The sequence below is a fragment of the Microcaecilia unicolor genome, chromosome 6 (genome assembly GCF_901765095.1).
Source record: "Microcaecilia unicolor chromosome 6, aMicUni1.1, whole genome shotgun sequence".
NCBI classification, from domain to species: Eukaryota; Metazoa; Chordata; class Amphibia; order Gymnophiona; family Siphonopidae; genus Microcaecilia; species Microcaecilia unicolor.
Genome location: NC_044036.1, coordinates 281,150,622 through 281,177,278, shown reverse-complemented (window position 1 = coordinate 281,177,278; position 26,657 = coordinate 281,150,622). Strand labels below are relative to the sequence as shown.

At 43.7% G+C, this 26,657-nt stretch overlaps 1 protein-coding gene across 1 annotated transcript in view; it reads left to right on the top strand.

The window, feature by feature from the left end:
• LOC115473023 (centrosome-associated protein 350-like) overlaps window positions 1–26,657 on the top strand; it is a 161,039-nt gene that overhangs the window by 114,604 nt on the left and 19,778 nt on the right. Inside the window, exons 24-28 of the mRNA XM_030207618.1 lie at window positions 7,338–7,506; window positions 11,249–11,349; window positions 17,678–17,784; window positions 19,082–19,167; window positions 20,051–22,965. Of these exons, the coding sequence (XP_030063478.1) occupies window positions 7,338–7,506; window positions 11,249–11,349; window positions 17,678–17,784; window positions 19,082–19,167; window positions 20,051–22,965 (3,378 nt within the window). The remainder of the gene's footprint in view (window positions 1–7,337; window positions 7,507–11,248; window positions 11,350–17,677; window positions 17,785–19,081; window positions 19,168–20,050; window positions 22,966–26,657) is intronic.

Here is a 26,657-nt window from a genome sequence, read left to right as displayed (position 1 = left end):
GGGCTCCATTGGAATCCATTGAGGGAGAGGGGAACACATTGTAATCATCCGTACAGGGCAGCAAACAGCATCAGCTATTTGGAGGGCACTAATGATAAGTATTCATGGGGTAAATCATTGCAGAGCTTCCAAGTTGCCCAGTTCCAGGAAGGAGATTTTAGACCAGTCCTGGATTTCTGACAGCCCCATTCTGATGCTTTATGAGACCTACAGTCCTGATTTCAGTGGATAGATCAGGAACTACAAATACCACATACTCTGGGATATGTTTAAAACCAAGACTGGCCAAAAAGCCTCCCTCTTGGAACTGGGTAACTTGGCAGCTCAGTAAATGTGGTTTGAATAGTGCTCCACCCACCTCAGTGCAGGAACTTTTGCATTCAGTGGAAAAGGGACGGAGCTGGGTTGAGTGAGTGAAAATACGCACACATCTTGAATTTTCAAGGGAAATTGCAGACCTGCAAACCACCTCATTACTACCCCTTTAAATAAGTTTATCATCAGCAGTTCTTATTCTGGGGATGCTGATGCTGTGAGAGTATCAGAGCCTAAGGTGTTTGATAAGGCTGTTGCTTTCAGTGCTTAGAAATGCTGAATGTGGCTGTTACTGCTGTTGCTTCCTGGTAGCCTAAATTATTAGATATACATTTACCTTAGTAGATTCTTGAATGTGAGTAGCATGTTCACTCTTTACTCTTCTGGAACACAGAAATGAAATCATTTCTTGTAAACCGCTAATATCCCCTTTCTAGGACTCAGTGTGGTTTACATTCTAGGTGAGACAAAAGTTGCTAATGTTACTGTGAAGTATGAGAACAATTAGAGACCATTGGTGTAATGCAGGAGACCAAAAACATTATAGGAAAGGATAATGTTAGTGTGAGGTATGAGAACAATTAGAAACCATTGGTGTAATGCATGAAACCAAAAACAATATAGGAAAGGATAATGGATGATACTAGGAGATAGAAGTCAATGGATTGCTATGAAGCAGTCTTTGGGAAGAGAAAGGTTTTTAGCCTGTTCCTGAAGCTAAGGTAGCTGTTTCCTCTTCTGATGGCAATAGGTAGAGAGTTTCATATTTTAACTCCAAGTATAAGGAACAGAGATCTGAAAATCTTCTGCTTTTGAATTGTCTTTTGAAACGGTGATACTAGCATCAGCAGTTCTTTCAGTCTATTAGACTGACATAACAAAGTGGTCTTAGTCAATAGTTCAGAGGTGAAACCCTGTAAGATTTGAAAAACTAAACAAGCAGCTTTGAACCTGAGTCTTTCTGCTATGGGAAGCCAGTACAGTTTGTTAAGATGAGTTGAAACACTAGTATATCTATTCAATTTGTATATTAGTCTACTAGCTGTATTCTGTACAATTTGAAGCTTTTTTAAATATTGACACTTAATACCAAGAAATAGAATGTTACAGTAATTGAAGTGAGGTAGGACAAACATTTGTACTAGTAGTGCAAAGGCTTTTTGATTAAAGAATGATCTGACTAGATGTAGCTGTCTCATTTTGAATAGCATTTTCTTCCATAGCTGGTTAATATGGGAAGAGAAGGCGAGTGAAGAATCAAGCAAGACCCCTAGTACTCTGGTTTCAGACTCAACTGTAAAGCTTTGACTATTGGACAAAGATATTGATGATGGGACCTCAACTCCCTGATTTCGGAACTATAGGACCTTGTTTTTTTGCGCATTCAATTTCAGTTTTGAATTTATTTAGGTTTATTTATCCCTTACTAAAATGTATGGACCAGCCACCTCCTAATAGGTGGAATAAATAAACCAAGGCTATGTTGGAATGAGAAATGTGATTGTTTATTTACTCACCAAGCACAGATAACAAATTGGAATTTCTCATGAGAGTACAGAACTGCTTATACAAGAGTATTGGCCATATCTGTCACTCCAACCTCGATTTCCTGGTACAATCACTTTTATACAGGTAATTTCAGTTGCATATGTTAATATCTTGGTTACAGGTAATTGGCTATATGGTAATTGGTTGGTTACATTTGATAGGTTGTATGTTAATGAATTAGTTACCGATAATTGGCTGTATGACAATAAAGTGGCTAACATTTCTTGTAAGCCCTGTCATCTACCCGAGAAACCACATTGTTCTTTTTTCCTCTTGAACATCTGTCACCTGTCACTAGCAGTCACATTACTAAACCCCTGTTGTCAGCTATTTTCTTGCACCTCCACTCTTCGTCATATGGCTTGTGACACTGTGGTCAGCTATTTTCTTGCACCTCCACTTGTGACATTGTGTCTCAACAGATCATGAGTTCTTGACTCACCCTGGAGTTCAGCTGAAAGTCACTTAGAATTGGGCCTTGCCAGTTTTACTGTAAATTCAGAGCCTGAACCAAAGTAGGATGTCAGGCCTGCATAATACCCATAATAGACAGTTTATTGTTCAGAGCCCAGGTGCTAACAGTAGTCATGCCATTCGGTACAGACCGAGTTGTATCTTTGTTTGATGCTGTCACAGGTAAGAGAAGCAGGATGTCATCCACATCTAATATAATAAAACGCACCGTGAACGTTCTGAAGACAACGTTCTGAAGCCACTCAAACACTCCCTGGCTGTAGGGTTCGTGGATTCATGGTGTGAAGCCAGCCAGGCTGCCAGCCGTCTCTGCCCCGCCCTCGCATCAAACGTCATGACGTCGAGGGCGGAAAAAAACAACAAACAAAGCGCAGCGTTAGGGAAGGAGGCGGCGCTCCCGACGTCTCTAGCCTTCCCTTCGCTGTGTTCCACCTTCTTCTGATGTCAAGGATGACGTCAGAAGAAGGCGGAACAAAGCGAAGGGAAGGCTAGACGTCAGGAGCGCCGCCTCCTTCCCTGACGCTGCGCTGCCAGAACCGCCACAGAGGTAAAATTAAAAAGAAAAAAAAAAAAGGGATGTTGGGGGGAGAGAAGAGGGTGGGCAGTAAAGTTGAACAATGGGAGCGGGAGGGCAGTGGAGAAACGACAGCATGGATGCGAAGGGGTGGGCATGGATGCGAAGGGGGGGGAGAAGAGGGCGGGCCAGGCTGGGACATGGGAGAGAGAGGAGCATGGATGCGAGGGGGGGGTCATGGAAGGGAGAGAGGGGAATTGCTGGAAAAGGATGAATGGAGGGGGCAGGGGACAGAGGAGCATGGATGGGCATGGATTGGGAGGGGAGGGCTCAGGGAGAGAGGGAATTGCTGGAAGGGATGAATGGAGGGGGCAGGGGACAGAGGAGCATGGATGGGCATGGATTGGGAGGGCAGGCTCAGGGAGAGAGGGGAATTGCTGGATAGGGATGAATGGAGGGGACAGATGGGCATGGATGGATATGGATGCAGGACAGGGCTCAGGGAGAGAGGGGAATTGCTGATAGGGATGAATGGAGGGGGCAGGTGACAGAGGAGCATGGATGGGCATGGATTGGGAGGGCAGGGCTCAGGGAGAGAGGGGAATTGCTGGATAGGGATGAATGGAGGGGACAGATGGGCATGGATGGATATGGATTGCAGGGCAGGGCTCAGGGAGAGAGGGGACTTGCTGGATAGGGATGAATGGAGGGGGCAGGTGACAGAGGAGCATGGATGGGCATGGATTGGGAGGGCAGGGCTCAGGGAGAGAGGGGAATTGCTGGAAAAGGATGAATGGAGGGGGCAGGGGACAGATGGGCATGGATTGGGAGGGCAAGGCTCACACTCTCTCTCTCATATACAATGTCTTTCTAGCTCTCACTCTCACACACTCTGTCTCACACGGTATCACATTCACTCTCTATGTGCCACACAGTCACTCACACACTCGCTTGGTCTCATACACTCACTCTCACAGAGAATCTGTGTCTCACACACACTCTCTCTCTCGCACACACACACACACTCTCTCTCACACTGTCTCACTTACACACTTGCACACACACTCATTCTCACACACACACTCTCTCACAAACACACTCACACCCAGACTCACTCTCTCTCTCACACACACACACTCACACTTTCACTCTGACTCTCACACAGTCACTCTCACATACACTCTCCCAAACATACACACTCCGAGGAAAACCTTGCTAGTGCCCGTTTCATTTGTGTCAGAAACGGGCCTTTTTTACTAGTAGGATAATAGTAGTTCATTAAGACCTAGGTGTATTGAGGCAAGGAATGACATAAAGAGATTGAACATGATTGGTGAGAGGGGAGATCCCTGCAGGACCCCACAGTTAGGAGACCAGTAGTTGGAAAGTTGGTTGTTTTGCTTGACAGAATAGCTTTGATTTGAAAGGAATTCACTTAACCATTTGATCACAGCCCCTGTTATTCCTATCTGGTCCAGGTGTTCAAGTAGCAATGTGTGGTCAACCGCATCGAACACTGCCAATATATCGAATTGGAGAAGAATTAATTGGGCGCCTTTGCATAGGTGGTGTTTCACATATGTAGTCAAACTAGCAGCAATGGAAAGAACTATAATGCCAAGAAGTATTTATGTATGGTCACCTTTCGTGGAAAGGGAATAAAATTAATATATCTTGGGATGAGCACAGAGAATCCTTAGTATCAAAGAAATGAGAAGAAGCCAGATATCAACTGGGAGTCTATAGCAGTATACCAGGAAGAAAATTGGGTCCACTAGATGGACCTTAACAATTTTGTATATCCCAAAATGTTTTCTAATCATATATAGGCCCTGGTTCACTACAAGATGAACACTGAGCTGGTGGAGAGCAAACAAAATGTGAATATTTAGATGCTTTTGTTCTGGTAGTAGCACTGCTGAATATTCAGATAAATGTGATTAGACAAGACACATCTGTTCCCTGCTTTTTGTGCAGACAGCTGGACAAATTTTGTGCAGACCAGTATAATGCTCAATAATGCTGCCTGGCCTCTCTTTGTTTGGGAATCTTTGTCCGCATAGCAATTTTGTGTGATCAAAGTTACCCGGACAAATAGGGATATTTTTCATGGCAAAGATTTATTCATGTCCAAGCTGGTTTTGCTCGCAGAAGTCTTCAGACCATCAGCCTCATGAGTTTTCTCCCATTCTGGGTTTATGCGGGTAAAGTTTAGTGAATCAGATTTTGAAAGGGATTTACTTCTGTAACTAGGTATATTTCACATCACGCATACTTTTTTCCATTTAAAAGAGACAATTCTGGGGGTATATTCAGGTTAGGACAGGAAAACAAAAGGTGTACGTTTGTCATTGAACAAGATATATCGGCAATAGACACAGTTGATGATTGAATATATCAGGTCAATATTACAATTCCATGGTCGGCGTTTCTATTAAATGCCAACTGTGGCATTTAAATATATTTCTGGATATTTAGTGACAGTGGCGTAGCTATGTGGAGCCACGGGGGCCTGGTCCCCCCAAATTTCCTCTGGGCCCCTGGTTTTGCTGGCAGAGGTCCCCAACCCCCGCCAGCTGAAGCTTTGTCCAGCACCAGTCTCCGGCGCCACCACGTTGCCTGCCCTGCTCTGTCTTCCCCTCACGTCTGGCACACTCCTTTTCATGAAATTGAGCATGCTCAGTTTCACTAAAAGGATCGTGCAGGATGTGAGGGGAAGAGAGAGCAGGGCCAGAGACTAACACTGGACAAGGCTTCAGCTGGCGGGGGTTGGGGTCCCCCGCCAGCCAAGGAATTTGCTGCAGCAGTGGGTGTAGAGTGGCAGGGCAGCGACGGGGCAGTAGTCCAAAATGTGCCCCTCCACCTCGGGCCTCTGGCCCCCTCCCACTGCAAGGTCTTGGCTACGCCCCTGTGCAGTGCTGGCTGCTATATCTGGGTATGCTGCAGACTGCCGCCCTTATTCATATAATGGATAACCAGCACTGTGATCTAGAAAACTATTCAAGCAACTGACAATAGTACAAGGATCTTACCAGCACTGTTTACTCTAAGCTGAGCAGGAGTCCTCCAACTGCATTGCTGCCAGTGGGGGGGCGGTGTTTCAATATGGTTTTCAATCACTAGAGATAAGCAGGTTACCTGAAGTCCTGCAGCACTTGCCTGTCCCTCACTATTGAAAATGTGATTGTGAAACAGCAGCACCCCTTACTGGTAGCACTGTAGGGGGAGGATTCCTGCTCAGCTTAGAAGGAACAGGTACTTGTGACCTGGATTGACCACTGTTGATGAACCGTTGGTCTGTCCCAGTATGGCAATGCTTGTGTTCGTAGTGTTTCTATTCTAAATTGTTCAGAGAGTTATCTGGAGAGAGGTGCTGAATGCTACCATTATTTAGATGTTTTCTCACTCTGCTCTTGCTCTATCTCTGGACCATTTTCAGTGCATGATCCAGATAATGCTGCTGCTGAAAATCTCAGACTGCCCGGTTCATCAGCACTAATCCATGTGGCAGCTGCTGCTACTCAATGCCTTTTGAATACTGGGCTACTAACTTTTGTTGCTGTATCCCTAAGGGGCCTTTTTACTAAGATGTGGTGAATTCTGGGGTTAGTGAGTTTTAACACACGACTTTCCCACTTGCTAAGCACAGATTTTACTGTGGCATTAAAGTCAGACGTTCTTTTTTTTTTCTTTTTCTTTTTTGCAGGGTCATACACTAAATGTTCCCAGTAGTACGCAGTACCTGCAAAACAAACATGCAGGAGTGCTTACTGCCTCCTATTTAGGAGGTGCTAAATGTTCCCATGTTAACCCTGCGATGTCGAGTTACTGAGTGCTAATGCAAATGTGTTAGCGGGATAATATGGGAATGACCACTCTCAGCCCATGACACACCCCCTGTAAAAAATATATATATTTTTTTGTGATTAAAGTTAATGCTGTCCTAGCAAGCACAAAATGCAAAATGCTGCAAAATGATTAATGCATGTTGTGGTAGCTTTTTTTTTTTTCCTTTAGGGCTTAACACCCTTTAGTAAAAGGGCCTAAAACATTAATCAACAGCTTTCAGAAAAGAGAAACTTGATGAAAGGTGAGCATAGGAGTTGAGGAGTGGCCTAGTGGTTAGAGCACCGCTCTTTTAATCCAGAGGTGGCCAGTTCAAATCACACTGCTGTGCCTTGTGATCTTGGGCAAGTCACCTAACCCTCCATTGCCTCAGGTACAGACTTAGATTGTGAGCCCTCCTGGGACAGAGAATATCCAGTGTACCTGAATGTAACTCACCTTGAGCTACTACTGAAAAAGGGTGGTGAGCAGAATCTAAATAAACAAATAAAATGAAGAAATCCATTGGTACTGTTTGGTCCATTTGCACAAAAGTGTAAAAAAAAAGAGAAAGACATATGTTTGTTTTTAATCCACTGAAAGCAAATAATTGGATGGCTAATTGTATCAGAGTAATTCATTGCCAGTTTTCTGGTTACAGGCCCTGCACTCAGAAAGAAGAACCAAGAATAGAATGCAGTGTACTCGGAGAACGGCAAGGGTCAGATGTCCAGATATGGATGTTCTAAAATTGGAAACCATAATACCAGTTGATCCTAACAATGACACCATAGAGCAAGTTTTCAGAGAGCACTCTTTTGAAAACGGAGGTACTGCACTGTGCTAGGATCAGTAATGTAAAGTGAAGGTAGCAAAATGGCATGAACACAATCAGTGTTGTTCAAAGTGCTAGGTTAAAGTACTTAAATTAAAGTGAAATAAATGTATATTTTAATACTTAAGTAAAAAGTACAACGAAGAACACATTAAAAATGTACTAAGTACAAGTAAAAAAGTTACTTGCCTACCCCCCTGTTTACTAAGCTACGATAGCGCTGCCGCACGGCAGTGTCCGACACAGCCCATTCAAAGTGAATGGCTGCGTCTGCATTATTGCATGGCAGCCGCTAGTGTGGCTTAGTAAACACGGGGGTAATATAATACCTTTTGAGTAAAAAGTAAAAACACTGTAACTAACAGTGAATGCAACTATTGTTAACATTTTATCCCAACAATTGTATTGCTGTACAATTCAATCTACTTTGCTTTTAGTAAAATTAAATTTTGAAAATGATTGTCACTCTTGTGAGTGCGCTTATGAGTCTTTAATCCACTACAGATAAAAAGAAGTTCAACAACTGCACTATCAGGAGTGGATTGTTCAGTCTAAAAAAAAGTTCCTTCAAATCAGGCCAGGCTGCAATCAGTGGCGTACCAAGGGGGGGGGGGGGGGGGTGGGCGGTGGGGGGCGGTCCGCCCCGGGTGCACGCCGCTGGGGGGGGGGTGCCGCACGCCTGTCGGCTCTTCATTTTCATGCTCCCTTTGCCCTGGAACAGGTTACTTCCTGTTCCGGGGCAGAGGGAGCATGAAAACGAAGAGCCGGCAGGCACGTGGCACCCCCCCCCCCCCAGAGGCGTGCACCCAGGGGGGGGTTATTTCACCGAGGGATCGGGGGGGTTCGCCTGTGGGGGGGCATCGCGCTGTTCTGGGGGGCGCTGCACCCGGGGGCGGGGCGCATCGGCGATCCGCTCTGGGTGTCAGCCCCCCTAGGAATGCCACTGGCTGCAATATTACTGATCAGTGATGTAGGAAGGGGGGCGGGAGGGGCGGTCCACCCCGGGTGCACACCGCTGGGGGGGTGTCTGCTCCGCTGGTTCCCTGCTCCCTCTGCCCCGGAACAGGTTACTTCCTGTTCCGGGCAGAGACAGCAGGGAACAAGCGGCGCTGACGCAGCTTCCAGCGACGTGCACTCGGGCGGACCGGCTCTCCCGCCCACCCCCTTTCCTACGCCACTGGTAATAATGCACTCCGGGCGGGGGGGTGCGCGCCGGGGGGGGGGGTGCGCCGTGGCGAACCGCCCCGGGTGGTAGCCGCCCTCGCTATGGCATTGTTACCGATACCTTTTAATTGGGTCTGCAGGTATTGATCAAAGGAATTTCTGTCTGAATCACTTGACTTCCTTATAGCAAAGAATACTTTATCAGCATTGTTGTCATTATCATCTGATTAGTAGCAGTGCTAATTCATCACTTGCACCTTCATTTTCATCTTTGTTATCATTGTCATGCTGTCCAATTACAGAGAAGGCTTTCACAAAATTGAAATCATTGTCTGTTATTGTCCTATTTTTTGTCTGATGACAAACTCTGAATATATTCAAAAACTGATGCAAGAATGTCAATTGTATGGAAACTGTTCAGTCTTAAGGCCAGACAAGCAGACTATCAATCCAGTGAACTGTCACGACAATGCAAAATTTTCCATGGGGTATCAGGCAGTCTGTTGTGAGAGAGACATATGTTTGTTCACCAAGAATTGCAACCAGCTTCAGCTTCATCTCTGCTTCAAAGTGACTGAACTCATCACTGTTGTCTTTGGCTGGAGACTAGTAACCAGTTCAACAAGCACAGGCAACTCTACTGTTCTCATAGGTTATATTCCCTGAACACCAAAATTTAAATGAGATGATCCACTGTTTGCATGATGAGGTTTGCAATTGCAAAATCCTGTTCCAGGTTTTGCTGTTTCATTTGGTTTATTGAGGAATCATCATTTAGGTCTCTCTGCACATTTACTTTTTACTTTCTGCAAGCTTCAGAAATCACTAGGTAAAAGTAGTAAAAATCGGTGAACTTTTTACTTCACTAAAAGTAACAAATTTTTCCTGTACTTCTTTACAAGTAAAAGTAACAAAACTTTCACTTAAGTACAGTATCTAGTTACATTATCTCTCTCTTACAACCTTATTTTCAGGTTATGTTTAGGTGCAGCAGAACCCAGGTTGAGAAAAAGAACAGGTTTGAATTGAAAAATAATTCAGTTTCACCCACAAAGGCCCCTCATTTTGAATAGTAATATGGCCAAATTTCAGTAGGTTATATTAAATTACAAGGATTATGTTCTAGGTTGATTAAACAGGAAAGGCTGTCATGTGTGCATAGCTGCAAATTTAAGACTAGCTCATGGCATTCTACAGAGCCTAACAAACCAGAAGAAAGCACCCTGGGACTCCAGAATGGGTAAACATCAAACCTTGAATGAAGGACCCGACGTAGGTCACATTTCAGTGTAACACCTGCATCAGGGACCAGCCTTTCTAATACACCTTCAGTGAGATACTGTCAAGTACCTTAAATAAGGCAATCACAACATGGACATGTGATAGTGTCTCTTGAGTCACACTGATTGGTTGATGTTTACCCATTCTTGGAGGCCCTTGGTGCTTTCTTCTGGTTTGCTTGTTTTCTTCCTTCTTTTTTTGATGATTCTACAGAGCCCAACATATCACCACTGTGAGCAAATGGCAGCCACTTTATTATTCAACTGGCATTGGCATATAAATATCCCTTCTTTCACATTGTGGAGACCTAGCAGCTGTAGAAGAGATAACATAACTAGTTTAAGCCAAGATGCTGTTGACCTCTTGTTGTGAACCATTGTAACAACTACTGAACTTTTGGGCCTTGGTAAGGCCTCTTCTGTTGTGGCCTAGATGCCAATTGTGCTTAAAGTAGGTATGTCAAATGTAGTAAATAAATAAATAAATAAATGTGGGATCCAAAAACAATTCCTAGTTATTAGGAGTACCTATGCCAGCTCTTCTGTTGGTCGGGTACTGTGTTTTTGGACACAAATGGTGCCATTGTTCCAATCTTCCTTCCAAAACCACAGTGTAGGTCATCTCTTGCCAAATCTTCCTAAGGATTTGTCCACTCTCACCCTAATTCTGCATTTATCAGATTCTAATTGCCTTATACAGTGTGTTTTTTCTAGCAAAAAAGGTGCCGGTACTCAAATGCTAGGCCACCCTTCAGGAGTGGGGTGATCACTGAGGGACCCACCCCAAAATAGCCAGGCCCACTACAACCAGTCACAGAATCTATGACAAGGTAGAATTGGTGTGTAGAGCCTGAGCTCTTTCATTTAAAACTTGGGGACCATGGGTCAATTTTAGCAGACAATGGAAAAGATGCCTGTACTCAGTACCCCCAAGTACCCCCTCAAAAAAAGCTCTGGCCTTATACAGCATTCATCAAGTGATCATTGCAAACAAATGTACAATCAATGGTCTTGATTCCTCACTGGTCTCCTACAGGCAGCCTTTTAAAATGTCTCTTGCACTAATTAAGAGTCAAGGCTGAAAATTGTACAATCTGCTATACTAAAACTACTTTTCTCATGTACATCTTTTAAACAAATATGTCAGGTTCTGCTACTTTGCCATGTTAATGTCACAGGAGATGCCTAATATTTATTATTGGGGTGGAATGGTTCCAGGGCCCTTCCATCTGCTGTTTATATCGCCAATTAAGATGATTTGTTTGTTCTTATAATGGATGTACTGTGTTTCAGAGATGCATGGCCAACTCATCGTTCTCTTGGAACATCTTGAACAGACAGAGCCTGCAGTCCTGCTAGATAAACCAACAGAGGACCACAGCTGCCAAGATACAGTAAGAGCAGAGTGGAGAAATGTTAGTCCACGATGGGGGAGATAAAGCCACACTGTGCTTGGCTTTTATCCATACTGGTCATTTTCACTTACACCAAAATCTTTTCATGCAATTTTTTTAGAGTTCTCCAGACTTGAAGATGGTCTGTCAGGAATAGAATTTAAAATTTAAAAACACTGAAGCTTATCACACATTTAGCGTGCGCTAATCGAATTTGCGCATGCTAAATGTTAAGAAGCTCTGAGGGCTTCTTAGCATTTAGCACGTGCTAAGCTTTAGTAAAAGGGCCCCATAGTGTTCAAATCTATTCCATTTGTTTAGTGGCATCATCTGGATGCAAGTGGCACTGAATATACTTGGACAGCAGTGGCCACTGTTCCACCCTGATGCTGTCACGTTTTCAAGGCAGAAACTAGGTTCGTGAGTCCTTGGGCCACTGCCGTGGAGCAGCAGTGGCAGGCAAAACCACCCCACACCAGAGACAAGGCAGAACTCTGACAGAAAAAGCTAGACTTCACCTGCACTTGACCGCCCTTCCCCAGGAGTTGAGCCCCTGGGTGCAGGCAGCCGGCAGGACTTACCGGACAGGGCAGGCACTGGATACCAACTAGGCTGAACAGGGACTGAGGGTCAGAGGGGAAAGGAATATACATAGACAGCAAGGCAGGAAACTGGGCTAGGACTCACAGACAATACTATACAAAGCAGGAAATGGACAAGCTAAAGGACAGGAACTGAAAGCTGCCATGCAGCCACTGAAACAGGGTACAAATACTGACAGACAAGAGACAGGACTGAAAGCTGCAGAGCAGCCACTAAGCAAGAGACACAGACTAACAGAAACTAGACAAGGAATACAGACCAGAAACAAGACTAGGGAAATAAGCAAATAAACCTAAGCTAAACTACACACAGACTAACTAGAATCAGACAAGGAACTATACAAGAAACCAGACTAGGCAGAAGTGCAACAAAGCACCAACAAACCAGGTACCTTAGATGATGCAAAAGCAAACTCAGAAGGTTTCCAGGTGGTTAATAAACCCATCAGCAGCTGAACTCATTGCAGGAATCATGAGGCAGCTACGGGTGAGGCTAGCTGCCAAACTTCAAACCCAGTCTGGAGGGCTGGAATATCTGGACCGGACCGGACCAGAAAGAAAGTCTATGGCAGCCACCGGTTCTGGCCACCAGAGGGTGAGAGGAACACAAACAAACCAAGACACAGGCAGAAAGCACACTGAAGCACAGAGAGGCTTAACACACACAGGTACAGTATAGTGGAGTAATCAGAGCCATGCTGGAAGCAGCCAGCACACAGAGACAGAGACAGAACTAACTCAGGAAGAACAGACAGAAGCCAGCTGAGAAACTGACCGCCAGAAATAAGGTGAGTCTGAGAGGGGTCACGACCACAATCGTGACAGATGCTATCTGGATAGTGCTGGCGTGGTCTGTAAGAAGTTTCAGTGGCACAATCTTGATAGTGAGTGACACTAAGTATATATGGACAGTGATGGCCCTTGTTCCATTCTGGCACTATCTGGATAGTGCTGACCTGGTCTGTAAGAATTTTCAGTGGCAGTATCTGGATAGTGTTGCTGAAAATTGGTGGATAGGACCTTATTTCTAATGACTGTTGCTTCACAGATAAGTGCTTTTGGATACCTGACCTATTATATTTTAGCAACATCTCATTTGTGCTTTTAGGTCAATCCAACTGTTGTTCAAAGTTACCTTAAAACTCAGATGGTGACCATACTATAGACTTAGAAGCTCCTCGTAAGTAAGCATCAAAAGCAAAGCAGCTGAGTGCAAAGTACATGTGATAAAGGCATGTGCTCACTTTGTTTAGGTTATATGTGCAGCAGAAGGAGGTGAAGTAAATTAGCACATGAACATATGAAAATCATATATACACACACAGTGGACCAGTTATTCAGCTAGCAACGATCAGCATTTTGCTGACCACAGCCGGTGTTATCCTTGGAAACTCAATGCCAGCCATGTCCAAGCTCCAGCATTGAATTTCTAGGTATACAGTGCTGGTGGAACCGTGGAGGGGTATAATCGAATGGGGACGACCATCTTTAAGGGCACCCATCTCTAAGGACGTCCCGGCGAAGGGGCGGGGAAACCGCTATTATCGAAACAAGATGGACGTCCATCTTTCATTTCGATAATACGATCGGGGACGCCCAAATCTCAACATTTAGGTCGACCTTAGAGATGGTCGACAAATCTCAACATTTAGGTCGACCTTAGAGGTGGTCGACCTAAATGTTGAGATGGACGACCTTAGAAATGGTCGTCCCTGGTTTTTGGCAATAATGGAACCCAAGGACGCCCATCTCAAAAATGACCAAATCCAAGCCATTTGGTCGTGGGAGGAGCCAGCATTCGTAGTGCACTGGTCCCCCTCACATGCCAGGACACCAACTGGGCACCCTAGGGGGAACTGCAGTGGACTTCACAAATTGCTACCAGGTGCATAGCTCCCTTACTTTGGGTGCTGAGCCCCCCAACCCCCCCCGAAAACCCACTCCCCACAACTGTACACAACTACAATAGCCCTAAGGGGTGAAGGGGGGCACCCACATGTGGGTACAATGGGTTTCAGGTGGGTTTTGAAGGGCTCACATTTACCAGCACAAGTGTAACAGGTGGGGGGTGGGGTGGGCCTGGTCCGCCTGCCTGAAGTGAACTGCACCTGCTAAAACTGCGCCAGGGACCTGCACACTGCTGTCATGGAGCTGGGTATGACATTTGAGGCTGGCATAGAGGCTGGCAAAAATTAAAAAAAAAAATTTTTTTAGGGTGGGAGGGGGTTGGTGACCACTGGGGGAGTAAGGGGAGCTCATCCCTGATTCCCTCCGGTGGTCATCTGGTCAGTTTGGGGAACTTTTTAAGGCTTGGTCGTGAAAAAAATGGACCAAGTAAAGTCGACCAAATGCTCGTCAGGGACGTCCGTCTTTTTTCCATTATCGGCCAAGGACACCCATCTCTTAAGCACACCCCAGTCCTGCCTTCGCTATGGTTCTGACACACCCCCGTGAACTTTGGTCATCCCCGCGACGGACTGCAGTTGAGGACGCCCAAAATCGACTTTCGATTATGCCGATTTGGGTGACCCTGAGAGAAGGACGCCCATCTCCCGATTTGTGTCAGAAAATGGGTGCCCTTCTCTTTCAAAAATGCCCCTGATAGCCAGTTAAATGCAACATTTAGCACTTTACTGGCCATGGTAAACCATTTATATTGTACCACCTATATTTATATTTTACCTATATTTTACTACCTAGAAGGTCCTCTGATTGGATGGTATATCAAAATTTTTAATAAACTTGAAATTTGCATAAAGATAGGACTGACTTTTATCAGGTGCTATTTATGCAGTTAACCTGGCTAGTTAAGTGCTGAATATTGGCACTTAACAGGAAAAAGTGCTGATTTCACCCCCAGAATGCCTCCAAAATAGCCGGTGTCACGTTGGGTGCCAACTGGTCATTTTCAGCTGCATTATCTGATTAAGTGCCACTGAATATGACTGGTTAGCCCTGAACATGCAATTTGACCGGCCAGGAGCCGTTTTTGGATGATTAAATTACTTTGAATATCAACCTTACTGTTTTCTTCCGCCAATTTAAACATGTCAACATGAATTGCCTCTTTGTCTCATGTGCTCTTTGTCTCGTATTCAGTTTTGTGTTGTTGTTGTCTTCTAGAACAACAGGAAAATACTCCAGAAATTTCAGGCTTTTTCCTGTGCCATAAATAGTGCACACTTTTTTGGAACAGTGTACACTACAAACAAAATTGCTTCTAAATGTAAAAGTATTAAAACAAAGAAAATGAAAATGCTTGTAAACAACAAAGGAAACTAAATCATATATATATATATACTAGTAAACAAAGGCCCGTTTCTGAGCGCAATGAAACGGGCCCTAGCAAGGGTTTCATGGCTGCATGGCTCGTCGCGGTTTTACCTGGTTCGTGGCATGCACCGCTGCTGTTTCCGTTGTAGCTCTGTGTTTTCGTGCCCCGCCCTCGACGTCATCGCGTTTTGACGCAAGGGTGGAGCAGAGCTACAGTGTGGAAATCCGGAGTTTGTGGCCTGAGTAGATCGTTGGAATCTGCTCCGCCCTCAACGTCATAACGTTTGATGCAAGAGCGGGGCCCACAGACTGTGATTTTCGTGGCTTCAGAGCTTCGAACATACGAACTGGCTTCAGTGACGTCAGCAGACAAGAGAACGCTGAGGGTGAGTTTTATATATTGTGAAAATGATGAGGCTACTGTGATGATGATGAAGCTCCCACCTCAGGATCCCAGGTCCCTCTTTCACTCAGGGTGAGCTGGTTCTCAGTATGCAGATTTATGCAAATTAATCTACCACCCTTTTCTGCTCAGGGTGACCTGCTTCTCAAAAAGCAAACATAGTCAGGTTTCCCCAATCAGGCTATTTTCATACACAACTTTATTCCAGCCTCTGGGGCACACTTCTTTTAGCTTAAAACACTTTCACAAGCTACAAGCTTCAACAGTTCTTCCAGCTTAACCATTTCATTTCTTCCTACTCAGGGCAATCTTCCCTTTTGAACATTTCTTCTTGCACAGTTCAATATCCATAGATTTCTTCCCCCTGAGCCCTCTCACACAGGCATTTGGGCTCAGTACTAACTCAATCCCCGGACATACAGTCCCCGGACACACAGTCCCCGGACACACAGGCCTTTGGGCTCAGTACTAACTCAGTCCCCGGACACACAGTCCCTCCTTGTAGCCCCCAGCTCTAGACACAGTCTCTTCATCTTGGACACAGTCCCTCTTCACTGTTCTAGACAGACAGTCTTTTACTCAGTTCCTGGACACACAGTACCTCCTTGAACACATAGTTCTTATTCCTGGCACTCTAGGGCCTTCTTACCCCAGCCAGCTTCCTTGCTTTGCACACACACAGTTCTACCACCAGGCCAAAGGGCACAGCCAGTACTTCTCATGGGGGTTCCCTGGCTTCAGCTACCAGCTCTCTTCTTCAGCTCTTAGCTCCTCTTTCTCCCCCCTTCACAACTCAGGAGGAGTATAAGTAGTTAATAGCCAAACAGGACCCAGCCCATAACCTGCTGCACCTGTTTCTATCCCCAGGACTCTCCCCGGTCCTAACGACCTCCAGCTATCCTCCAGGACTCGCCCCGGTCCTAGCGACCTCCAGCTATCCTCCAGGACTCGCCCCGGTCCTAGCGACCTCCAGCTATACCTCCCCTTTCTGGCTCCCTTCAGCAACTCACCCAGCCCTTTTCCCTGGACATTTTAGGGGATCTACGCCCTCTAGGGGCCTAACCAGGGTAGGACAGCCTCTTCCTTCTTACAATATATCTATCTATCTATCTATCTATCTATCTATCTATCTATCTATCTATATACAGGGTATATATATATATATATATATATATAGATAGATATAGATATATATATAGATATATATAGATATACATATAGATAGATATATATATCTATATCTATCTATCTATATATATATATAGATATATATATCTATCTATCTATCTATCTATCTATCTATATATAGATATATATATATATATATATATATATATATATATATATATATATATATATAGCTTCTCCTATACAACCATGGAATGCACTACCAAACGCCTTGAAAACAACATATGACCACCTACACTTCCGGAAACTACTAAAAACTATCTTGTTCAAAAAGGCATACCCTAGCGATCCAACCTAGATGCCTTAACCCAGCGGCATAACGGAACCAAAGCTAGAAGGACATAATTTAACTCTTCCTCTTTACGATTCCCAATGTGTCTATCACACATTGACCTTTGCTCTATCACTACCTTACTGTATTTGTTCAAACCGATACTGGCGATTGCCTCTACAGTACTATGTAAGCCACAGTGAGCCTGCAAATAGGTGGGAAAATGTGGGATAAAAATGTAAAATGTTGTAAAATGTTGTAGCTTTCATCTTTCCAATGCCACTTCACACTAATACAGGGTTCTCAATCCAGTCTTACACCCAGCTGGTCAGGTTTTCAGGATATCCACCTGACCAGCATGAGATAAATTTGTATGCAAATCCATCTCATGTATGCTCATTGTTTGTATCCTAAAAACCTGACTGCCTAAGTGTGCCCTGAGGACTGAGTTGAGAACCAAGGCACTAATATGTGGTAGGATTTCACCAGGACTTGCACTTGGATTTTTTTTTCCATTAAACATCTGCCCCTTGCCTCCCTCTGCCCAAAAGAAAATCTCTGACAATAATGTATACGGTCCTCTGAATGCAGGTGGGTGATGTCCCTGAGCGTGAAAGTACTTCTTATCCAGTGCTCGATCTTAACATAAACACAGCTGCTGAGCTTGAGAAGATAAGTGCTTCATCAGAAGAGATGAGGTATGCATTTTGGATTGTTGAATGACATTGGGACAATTTGTTGCCACTTGGTTTTGTCTTTTCTGCGCATTTGATTTTATACCATAGTTGATATTGTTGGTATGTACAGCAGTGGCCCTTCCTGAGTCAGAGAAGTTGACTTGCAAAAGCCTCTGCAGCCAGGCTGGGTTTATTCATTAGGCAGACTAGTCACACGTCTAGCTGCACTATGTCATGAGAACTGTGCTGTTGCCCTCTTCTAGTATTTTTTCCTCCTTTTTCAGCTTAATTCAATCTCTCTATAGCCAATGTACTGAGTCTGGCCAGCCTACATCTTCCCTGGAATCAGCAAAGCTGGACCATATCACTCATGCTGCCCTGCCTCAGGGCACTGAGGGTCAGAAATGGGGTAAACCATGCCACATGGGTTCTACTGTTCTATTGCCAGTACTGATCCAGCTTACAACTTGAGTTCTTCAAGCAGAATCTCCAGGGACAACAGGAGAGAAAGTCAGCATGGAGCTTATGAGCTGGTATAAGCTGGCAGGCCCTGCCCTGCACCTCGTATGGTAACATGAAGCATATGCAGGGGGAGAGAATGGGAATGTGAGGAGGTAGTGGGAAGTAGACCATGAACTGAAGAGATCGAGGAAATAATCGTAAATGTTAGAAAATTTATTGATCAAAGACTCAACACGGTACTGTGTTTCGGCCACTGGCCTGCCTCAGGAGTCTTATTAAATGAATGTATATTGAAATCTCCAATATCGAATCTTTCTTGTGTAATGATACAAAAGATTGGTCTTTTGATGAGAAATTGCAGAGATGTTATTTAATGTGGGAACCATGGAAACTTTTCATAGTTGAGCAATTATTAAGCTTGGAAGATTTTATTCCATTGTTTTTCTTTTTTGAATTCTTCCAGGTAGATATACAGCAACTAAATGAATCTAATTTTAAGTCTTTCTTAATAGAATTACTCCTTGCAATAATGCACAGATTCATTGCAAATATTATATACTCTTATTGGAATTATATTCTGATTATCCGGTTAGTGTTTATATAATAAGAAAAAGATTAGACAAATACTATTTCTTGCATTAATACATTAGAATGGAATGTGAGACAGGTGATTCATGTATCAGAATACTAAAACAGTTAGAGTCTTCTGCTAAAAACATATGCTTCAGAGGACAATATACAATATAATTTCAATATGCAAGTGTATCATATATTCATCAATGCAAAGTTTGATACAAATAGATTGCAAACCTGTTAATCCACTTCAGTTGCCCACCAGTTTTTGCTTTGCTTGCAGGGGAAATCTGGATCTGACACACGAAGAAGGAAAAACTCCTGCTGAGGGACAAAAAATCTGGGAGCTTCCAACCCCTCTTCAGCAAGGTAAACCTATGTTGGTCAAAAAAGCTTTTGGGTTTATACAAATTGATTTTTCTTGTGGGGTATCAGCAATAATGTGAGCAGAAACACTTTCTTATACGTAAACTCCGTCTCTGGTCTGTCCTGATTATGCTGGGCCATATTCAGCACCGGGCAGAGTTATCAGTATAAGCTTCTCTTAGCCTAGTGATGGATTCTCCATGGTGAAGGGGGAGGGGCTACATATCCCATTTTTGGTACCTTTTTGCTCAGTGGTTGGATAGATAGATAGACAGACAGATAGATAGATATGATAAATTAATGAATTAATGCAGTCAGTGAGGTGGCCTTATTTATTTTCAATTTCATTCTGTTCCAGCTTCATTTGATATGATTTTAACTTGGGGAAGGTAGAATTTTACAGTCCATTGTTAAGAATATAATAACATGGCAACAAAGTAAATGTTGCCAAGGAAGGATCAATTGGTCCACCCAGTTTCCCAATTACAAGGTAAAGTGACTTCCCCAAGGTCAGAAAGAACATCAACAGAAGAAGAGGAGTTTGAAAGGGTTCACTGCCGCTACTCTTCCACGCATTTATACCTGTACACACACGTGTAATATATGCAGTGTTTGACAGAGAACGTGCAAATATTATCTAACTCTTGTAATACTATATTCTTTTTGTGCATCTTATCCTTTTAGACATTATATATGGTATATTTGTTAAAGGCTTGGTACAATTGCAGTTTAGTTGATTAGAGATAATTGTTCCCAATTCAAAGTGTTAAGCTTTATTTTCAGCACTTTGCTGATGAGACACAAGCACTGCAGCTGTGAGTGTCAGCAGCACAGAGTCATATCCAGGCTCCAGCTAAACTTAAACCCTCCATCCTTATTTTTGCAGATGCTACAGCGGTTAACAAACAAGAAAAAGAAAAGACTTCAGGACAGGTAGAGGAAAGGTTTGCTGAAGGCGAGCAACCAGCTCTACATGCAAGCAGTGATCAATCTAACTCCTTTATGAAAGCATCAGTGCCAAAGGCACACCCATCTTCCATCTCTTCAACAGAATCCAATGACTCATCTCATGGATCTCATGTCACCTCATATACTTCTCTCCCTGAGTTTCAAAAAGTATCTGCAGTCCTGATTGATATTTCCGAGAGCTCTGTTTCCTTGTCTGAAGCTGAAGGAGAGAACATACAGGATACGGACATCAGTGAACCTGAGGTATCTGACACTGAAGAAAAACAGGCAGAAGCACTGAGGAAGATGGAGTCAGTAAAGGAAGAGAATCAATTATTATTTAGTACCAAATCCAAAGAACCACTGAACTATGAGACCAATGACAATGTTGCTTTGCAAGCTTTTAAACTATATTCAGAAGACCAAAGTAATGTTTCTGCACATTATATCGTACCTGAATTGCATGTCATCACTTTATCAAACAGAGGTTCTCAAATGCCATTGAAAGGGGAGACAATTTTATTTCAAGGTGAAAAGTCTATTGAAAAAGTAGAAGTATTACCTAATGAAACTCTCAAAGTCTGCCTGGAGGACTACAAAGAAAACCAGCTTGTATCTGAAAGAGACTCAGATCCAGAGGAGAGACTGGAGCTCTCGGATTCGTTGAACATCTCTTTGTCCTACAGTGAAAGCTTCACCGATGTTGATGAGAATCTAGAGCAGGGTCCGATTACCCCAGTGGATAAAACAGAAATGGAGTCTGATGTAGGCCAGTGTACGGGAGTATATGTATTCAAAGACTGTGCGAAGACTGTAAGTCCAGTTACTGAAGAGTTAAAAAGCACTTTTTCACTTCAACCTAAAAATGCTACATCAAGTGAGAAAGTACCAGTAGCCATTGTTTCATCAATTTCAGATAATGCAACTGATAATGAAAAATACTCAGTTGAAGGGCAAGTTTCCAGTGAATCAGATACAATGGCACCTGTACAGAAGTCAAATCTGATGAATCCCAAAAATGTTTTTAATACAACAGAAACCTGCTCATCTGGTATTAATGAACCGCAAAGAATGAGAAAGGATAATGAAGATCAATCTCACACAGAAGACTTAGCCTCAAAGAAAATCAAGACAGTGCCATTTCTTATTCAATCCACTGAAAATCTGTTACCTCAGATTCACAGCTTTCAAACTCAGAGTGAAGAAAATGTTACATTTATCTCTGATGAAGGTCTAATTTCCATTGATGAAGATACCTTATCAGAAATATTGTCTCCAATTGATGAAGTGCTTTCATACAAAACTGCAGACTTGTTTTCTATTGAAAAGGATTTCTCATTTCCTAGGGAAGATCTCCCTTCTCCCCCTGAACAAGCAGCCTCCATAAATAGTGATGAAATGAATGATATCACTGAAGACTTCCCATCCCCACCAGAACAAATGATGGAATCTGAGAATGAAGGTTTAGACTCTACCTTAAATGGAAAGTTCCTTGAAGAGCAAACCTTTTTGTCTGATGATCTGCCTCTACCCCCTTCAGACATAATGTTTGGGCCTTCGGGTGAAGATGGGAATGCCATAGTACGGCCTACTGGTGTAAAAAATATTTTCCAGGAAAAAGACCCAGAAAGTCAACAGATGGGTTCCTCCTCTATACTTAACACTGATTTTCTAAGTTCTAGAAATACACAGACCAAAATATTTACAAAACAACTAAAACCATTTTTAACATTGTCTGAAGCTGAAGTAGACAGCAGTGATCCAATGTTATTTTATGAAATTGGATGCCGAGTGCTTGTGAAGCAAACTCAGCCAGGTACCCTAAAATACAAAGGGTATACATCCTTTGATGAAGGTTACTGGGCTGGAGTGGCACTTGACAAACCAGAGGGAGACCATGATGGGACATACAAAGGTATAAGATACTTTGAGTGCACTAAAAACTGTGGTATATTTATTAGACCTAATGAAATCTCACATCTTTTGAATTATGCTAAAAATAGTTCAGGTAGTTCTACAGATGAAGATCCGGATGATGATGCATCACCCCCAAAAGACTACAAATATGGTGACCAACAGAGAACAAAACTTGAGGAGCAGAAAAGAAAAGAAAAATATAACAAGACTAGGAATCCTTCAACTTGGAAAGAAAACAATTCTAGTTCATACACATCTGTGCAAACAAGAGTGGAAATTAAAGAAATACCTTCCAATACAGGTCAGTATGTTGGCAATGGATCTATTCCTCAGTCATTCTCAATGCATTTAAAGCCTGTACGTGGTGCAGCAGAGAAGTCACAAATGAAGGATGATGCAACAGAATCTTATTTAGAAGTTGCACTTTCAATGGTGGAGAAAGCAAACAGTTTTGAAAGGCAAGAAAATAAGTTAAGAAACATTCAATCTTTACAAGAGATAGAAAGAGACAAGCTGGCTGAAGATATCTGCACTAATCTCACCAGGAACCTTTTATGTGATGCTCTGATGGCATTTTCTGAAACATCGCAAAAGAAATGTAAACGTGTTTTGAAAAGAAACAACATTAAAACTTCCAAATGCTTTGGTGAAAAACACCAACACAAATGGGAACGTTTCCAAGAGATGTACAGTGACAGTTCTGAGCAATCCTCTGAAGAGTTGGATTGGTCAATGAGTGACCTAAACACTTTCAAAAATTGTATGAAAAGCCACCCAAAGTTGACTCCTCAGGAAGCCAAAAATATAACTGACAAAATAGTAGCAAAACTTATAGATGATGCCATGAAAGAATATAAGAAGATTACAAAGAGACAAGGCCAGAAATTAGAAAATAATATGCTGGTTTCTTCTGGAATGGCTCATGCAACTTTACCAGTAAGTACTCAATAGCAACCTTTAGTTGCATCCTATATAATAATTCTCACCTCCAACAATCTATGCGTCTGCATACCTGTGTCCATAACTTTCTTCACAGATGGGCTCTGAAGCCCTAGCTGATGTCACTAGACCCATTATGATGTGTCCTATATAATTCTCACCCCCAGCATTCTATGCATCTGCCTGCCTGTGTCCGTAACTTTCTTCACAGATGGGCTCCAAAGCCCCGAGGGTTGGCGGTGGGAAGGGGAGCTCGAGAGGGTCGCGGCAGGGGGGTCCAGGGGTCATGAACTCCAAGGGGGGTCGGGAGATCGGGGAAAGGGGGGTCTGCAAATCGGAGGGAGGGAGGTAGGGAGGTGGGGTCTGGAACTCACTGAACGGGAGGGGTCTGGAACTCAGAGGGGGGGTCTGGAATTCGGAGGGAGGGAGGGGGGTCTGAAACTCGGGGGGGGGGAGGGGGTCCTGGAACTTGGAGGAGGGGATGAGAGGGGAGGAGGGGGGGGGGGAATGCACCACCTTTACAAAAACTAAAAAAAAACCAAAAAACAGAGGGATGATCTTGGAACTCGGAGGGAGGGAGGGGGAACAACGACCCTGGATCACGGAGGAAGGGGGGACACTGGAACTGGGTGGGAGGGAGGGGCCTCAGGCACACACACTCTCTGTCACAGACACACTCGCACCTAGTCTCACTCTCTCTGTCACACATACACACTTGCAGATTCACTCACTCTCTCTGTCACATAGTCACTCTCACACACACACTCTCTCAAACATACACACTCCGAGGAAAAACTTGCTAGCACCCATTTCAATTGTGTCAGAAACGGGCCTTTTTTACTACTTGAAAATAAGTAACAATCTGTCTGAAATTCTGTGCTATTTAACTAGCCAGGAATGCCTCCTGGTTGGTTAAATAGCCTTAAGCCGGCTAAGCGCTAATATTCAGTTCAAGATAGCCAGCTATCTTGGCTGAATATTAGCGCTTACCCCCAGATTCTATATAGCGCACCTAGAGATCTGTGCTGCAATGCAAGTGGATTCTATAACTACGCATGCAACTTAACAAGCTTTACAAGCTAATTAGCGTTGATAACAGCTTTTAACAAGCAATAATGAGCACTAATTGGCACTAATTAGAATTTATGCTCACAACTCATTAAGTGTATTCTGTAATGAAGTGTGCCAATCTTCTAATGTGTGCAGGCAAAAAGAGGCATGGTTATGGAGGGGGAAATGGACGTTTTGTGGGTGATCTGAAATTTACGCACATAGTTATAGAATATGGCCCAGTGCTCATAAATCTACGTGCTGAGATTTACACCATGTTTTCATTGGTGTAGATGGATGTGTGTAGTTTTAGGTGCTAAGATATAATGTAACCTAGGGATAAAAACAAGGGGAAAAATATACATATATTTTTAAAAATTTATTATCTGGGGGACATCTTGGAGCTCTGGCCGCTTCTTGGGCCGTTTTGTGGGGCCGTTCTGGTAGTGGGGGTGCTGGAGGAGCGCTCCGGGGCCGGGCAGCATCGGCCCATGAGGTTGGGGTGGACAGCGCTGTTGTTTTTGATGTCCAGGGACGTTTCGGCACGTCTCCGGACGCGGCGAAATGCGGCTGGGTCTTTTGGCGCCGTTTCAGGGCCAGTGGCGGTTGTCAGGAGTGCTGCGGGGGGGGGGGGGGGGGGGTAGTGCCACCGTTTAGGAGGGCGGGGGACGATCGGGCACGTCCCCGGGCCTGTGGCGAGCTACACTGGGAATTCTCGGTGTCTTCGGGGCTTTTCGCGGCCATTTTCACGGCCAGTTTAGTGGCCGGTTTTCAAAGGGGAGACGGCCAATGGAGGACCAGGACGCTATGGTGTCCTGGTGAGGGAAGCGCGGGGTTTTGGCGTCCGTCGTGATTGCGCAGGGACGCCAAAGATGGAGGGCCTGCATCCCGGCGTGGAAAAAGACTGGCAGGTGGCCCCTGCGCTGAAGGAGAGAGGAGAAGAGAAGACGTCAGGAAGATTGGTGTGGGCGCATGCACGCCGCGTGCACGGCCTCATGCACTAATTGGGAGCGCGCAAATCGCTGGAGCTCCGGTGAGGCCTAGAAGCCTGGGCCTCGATTTTAAACCGGAGCTCCAGAAGAATGGTGGTTATTGGCCTCGTTTTTTATTTTTGCTCCGTTTTGGAAATTAGAGCAGCGGGACTGGATTCGAGGGAAGTCTTTGCCAGAGAAGAAATTCCTGGTAAAGGTAAGGGGTCATTTGGCCCGAAATTCCAATTGGTTTATTTAAAAAAATGTGTAAATCGGGTTTTTGATTTTTAAAAAATTAAGGGTTAATGGGATTTGAATTTTGTTTTCAGATTTGTGATTGGGAGATTTTTCTTGATTTTTCTGGCGGGTTGGATTTTAAATTTAAATATTTTTTAGGGGGGTATTTGGGGGGCTGATTTTAAGGGGTTAATTAAGGGTTAAATTTTTTTATTCGACGTAGCAGGTAGGGGGAAGGTATTTGAATTTTTAATGTAGGTTTTAAATAAATTTGTAATTTTTAGAGGGGTTTTAGGTGGAATAATTGTAGGTGGGCTTTAAAAATGGGTATTTTTAAATTTTAAAAATATAATTCAGTAGGGAAGGGGGAGATTAATTTTTATTGAAATTTTGGGGTAATTGGGTTAAAATCTAAATGGGGTTTTGCTTAATTTTATGATTTTCCCATTAAATCCTATGGAAAATCATTGATTAAAATGGAGATTTAGCACTGCTGACCAACATTCCGTTGGTCAGCAGTGAAACTTGGAATCTTGAAAGAGGCTTAGGATTGGCTGGGGGGTCTCTGGAAGTCTGCCGGAGGTTCCGTAACCTAGGATATGGCGTCGTTGGCAGTTGCCAGAAGGAGTTAGTGCTGCGATGAGAGAGGTTGTGTGTGGGTGAGGCTGGTGCTGATTGAAATGGAGAAAGATATGTATATGCTGAGATAGGTTTGGGAAAGGGGTAAATACCTATGAGTGAGTGCCTAGAGAGGGGATATGAAGGGGGAAGGGTGATTATCTTGCTGTTGTTGGGAATAAAAGTTTGTTAGGTAGTTTATGGAATGAGTAGGGGTTGGGACTGGATTAATGGTTAATTGGGCTTGAATGAGTGAGTTGTCTAACACCGGGGAATTTGTGTACTAAATATTTTAAATGATTTTGGGTAGTGAATGTACTATATAGTATTGATAGAAACTAGGAAGGAACTGCCAGGATAGAATTCGGTGTGAAAGTGTTCTGAAAGAGGATGTTCGGGTTCCTGTACTAATCCTGACACTCCTTCTTTAGGTTAGGGAACGTAAAAACAGGTTAAAGGTAAAGGATACTTTGTTTACTTTCAGTTTGAGTTAGTTTTGGCCAAAGTATTGATAAGTTAAATATAAGTGTCACCAAGTGAGGGACATTTGATCAAGACAGGAAGATAGGGTCTTGCTTCCTTTTATGTTAATTAAGAAAGGTGTAGGGGGAAGTCTAGTCCGGAGGAGAACTACTGTGGCGATGCATCCGGAAGGAGCATTTGGGCCCCCATGCAAGAAAGATCAAGCGAAAACAGCATCGAATTGAAACTTCAGCTAAGTTGTAACTAGTTACAAGACAAAAAGGGGAAACACATACTTACCTGAGCTGGAGTTGGGTTCATTGAAGTTCTGTGAAAGAAACAGAAAGGGTA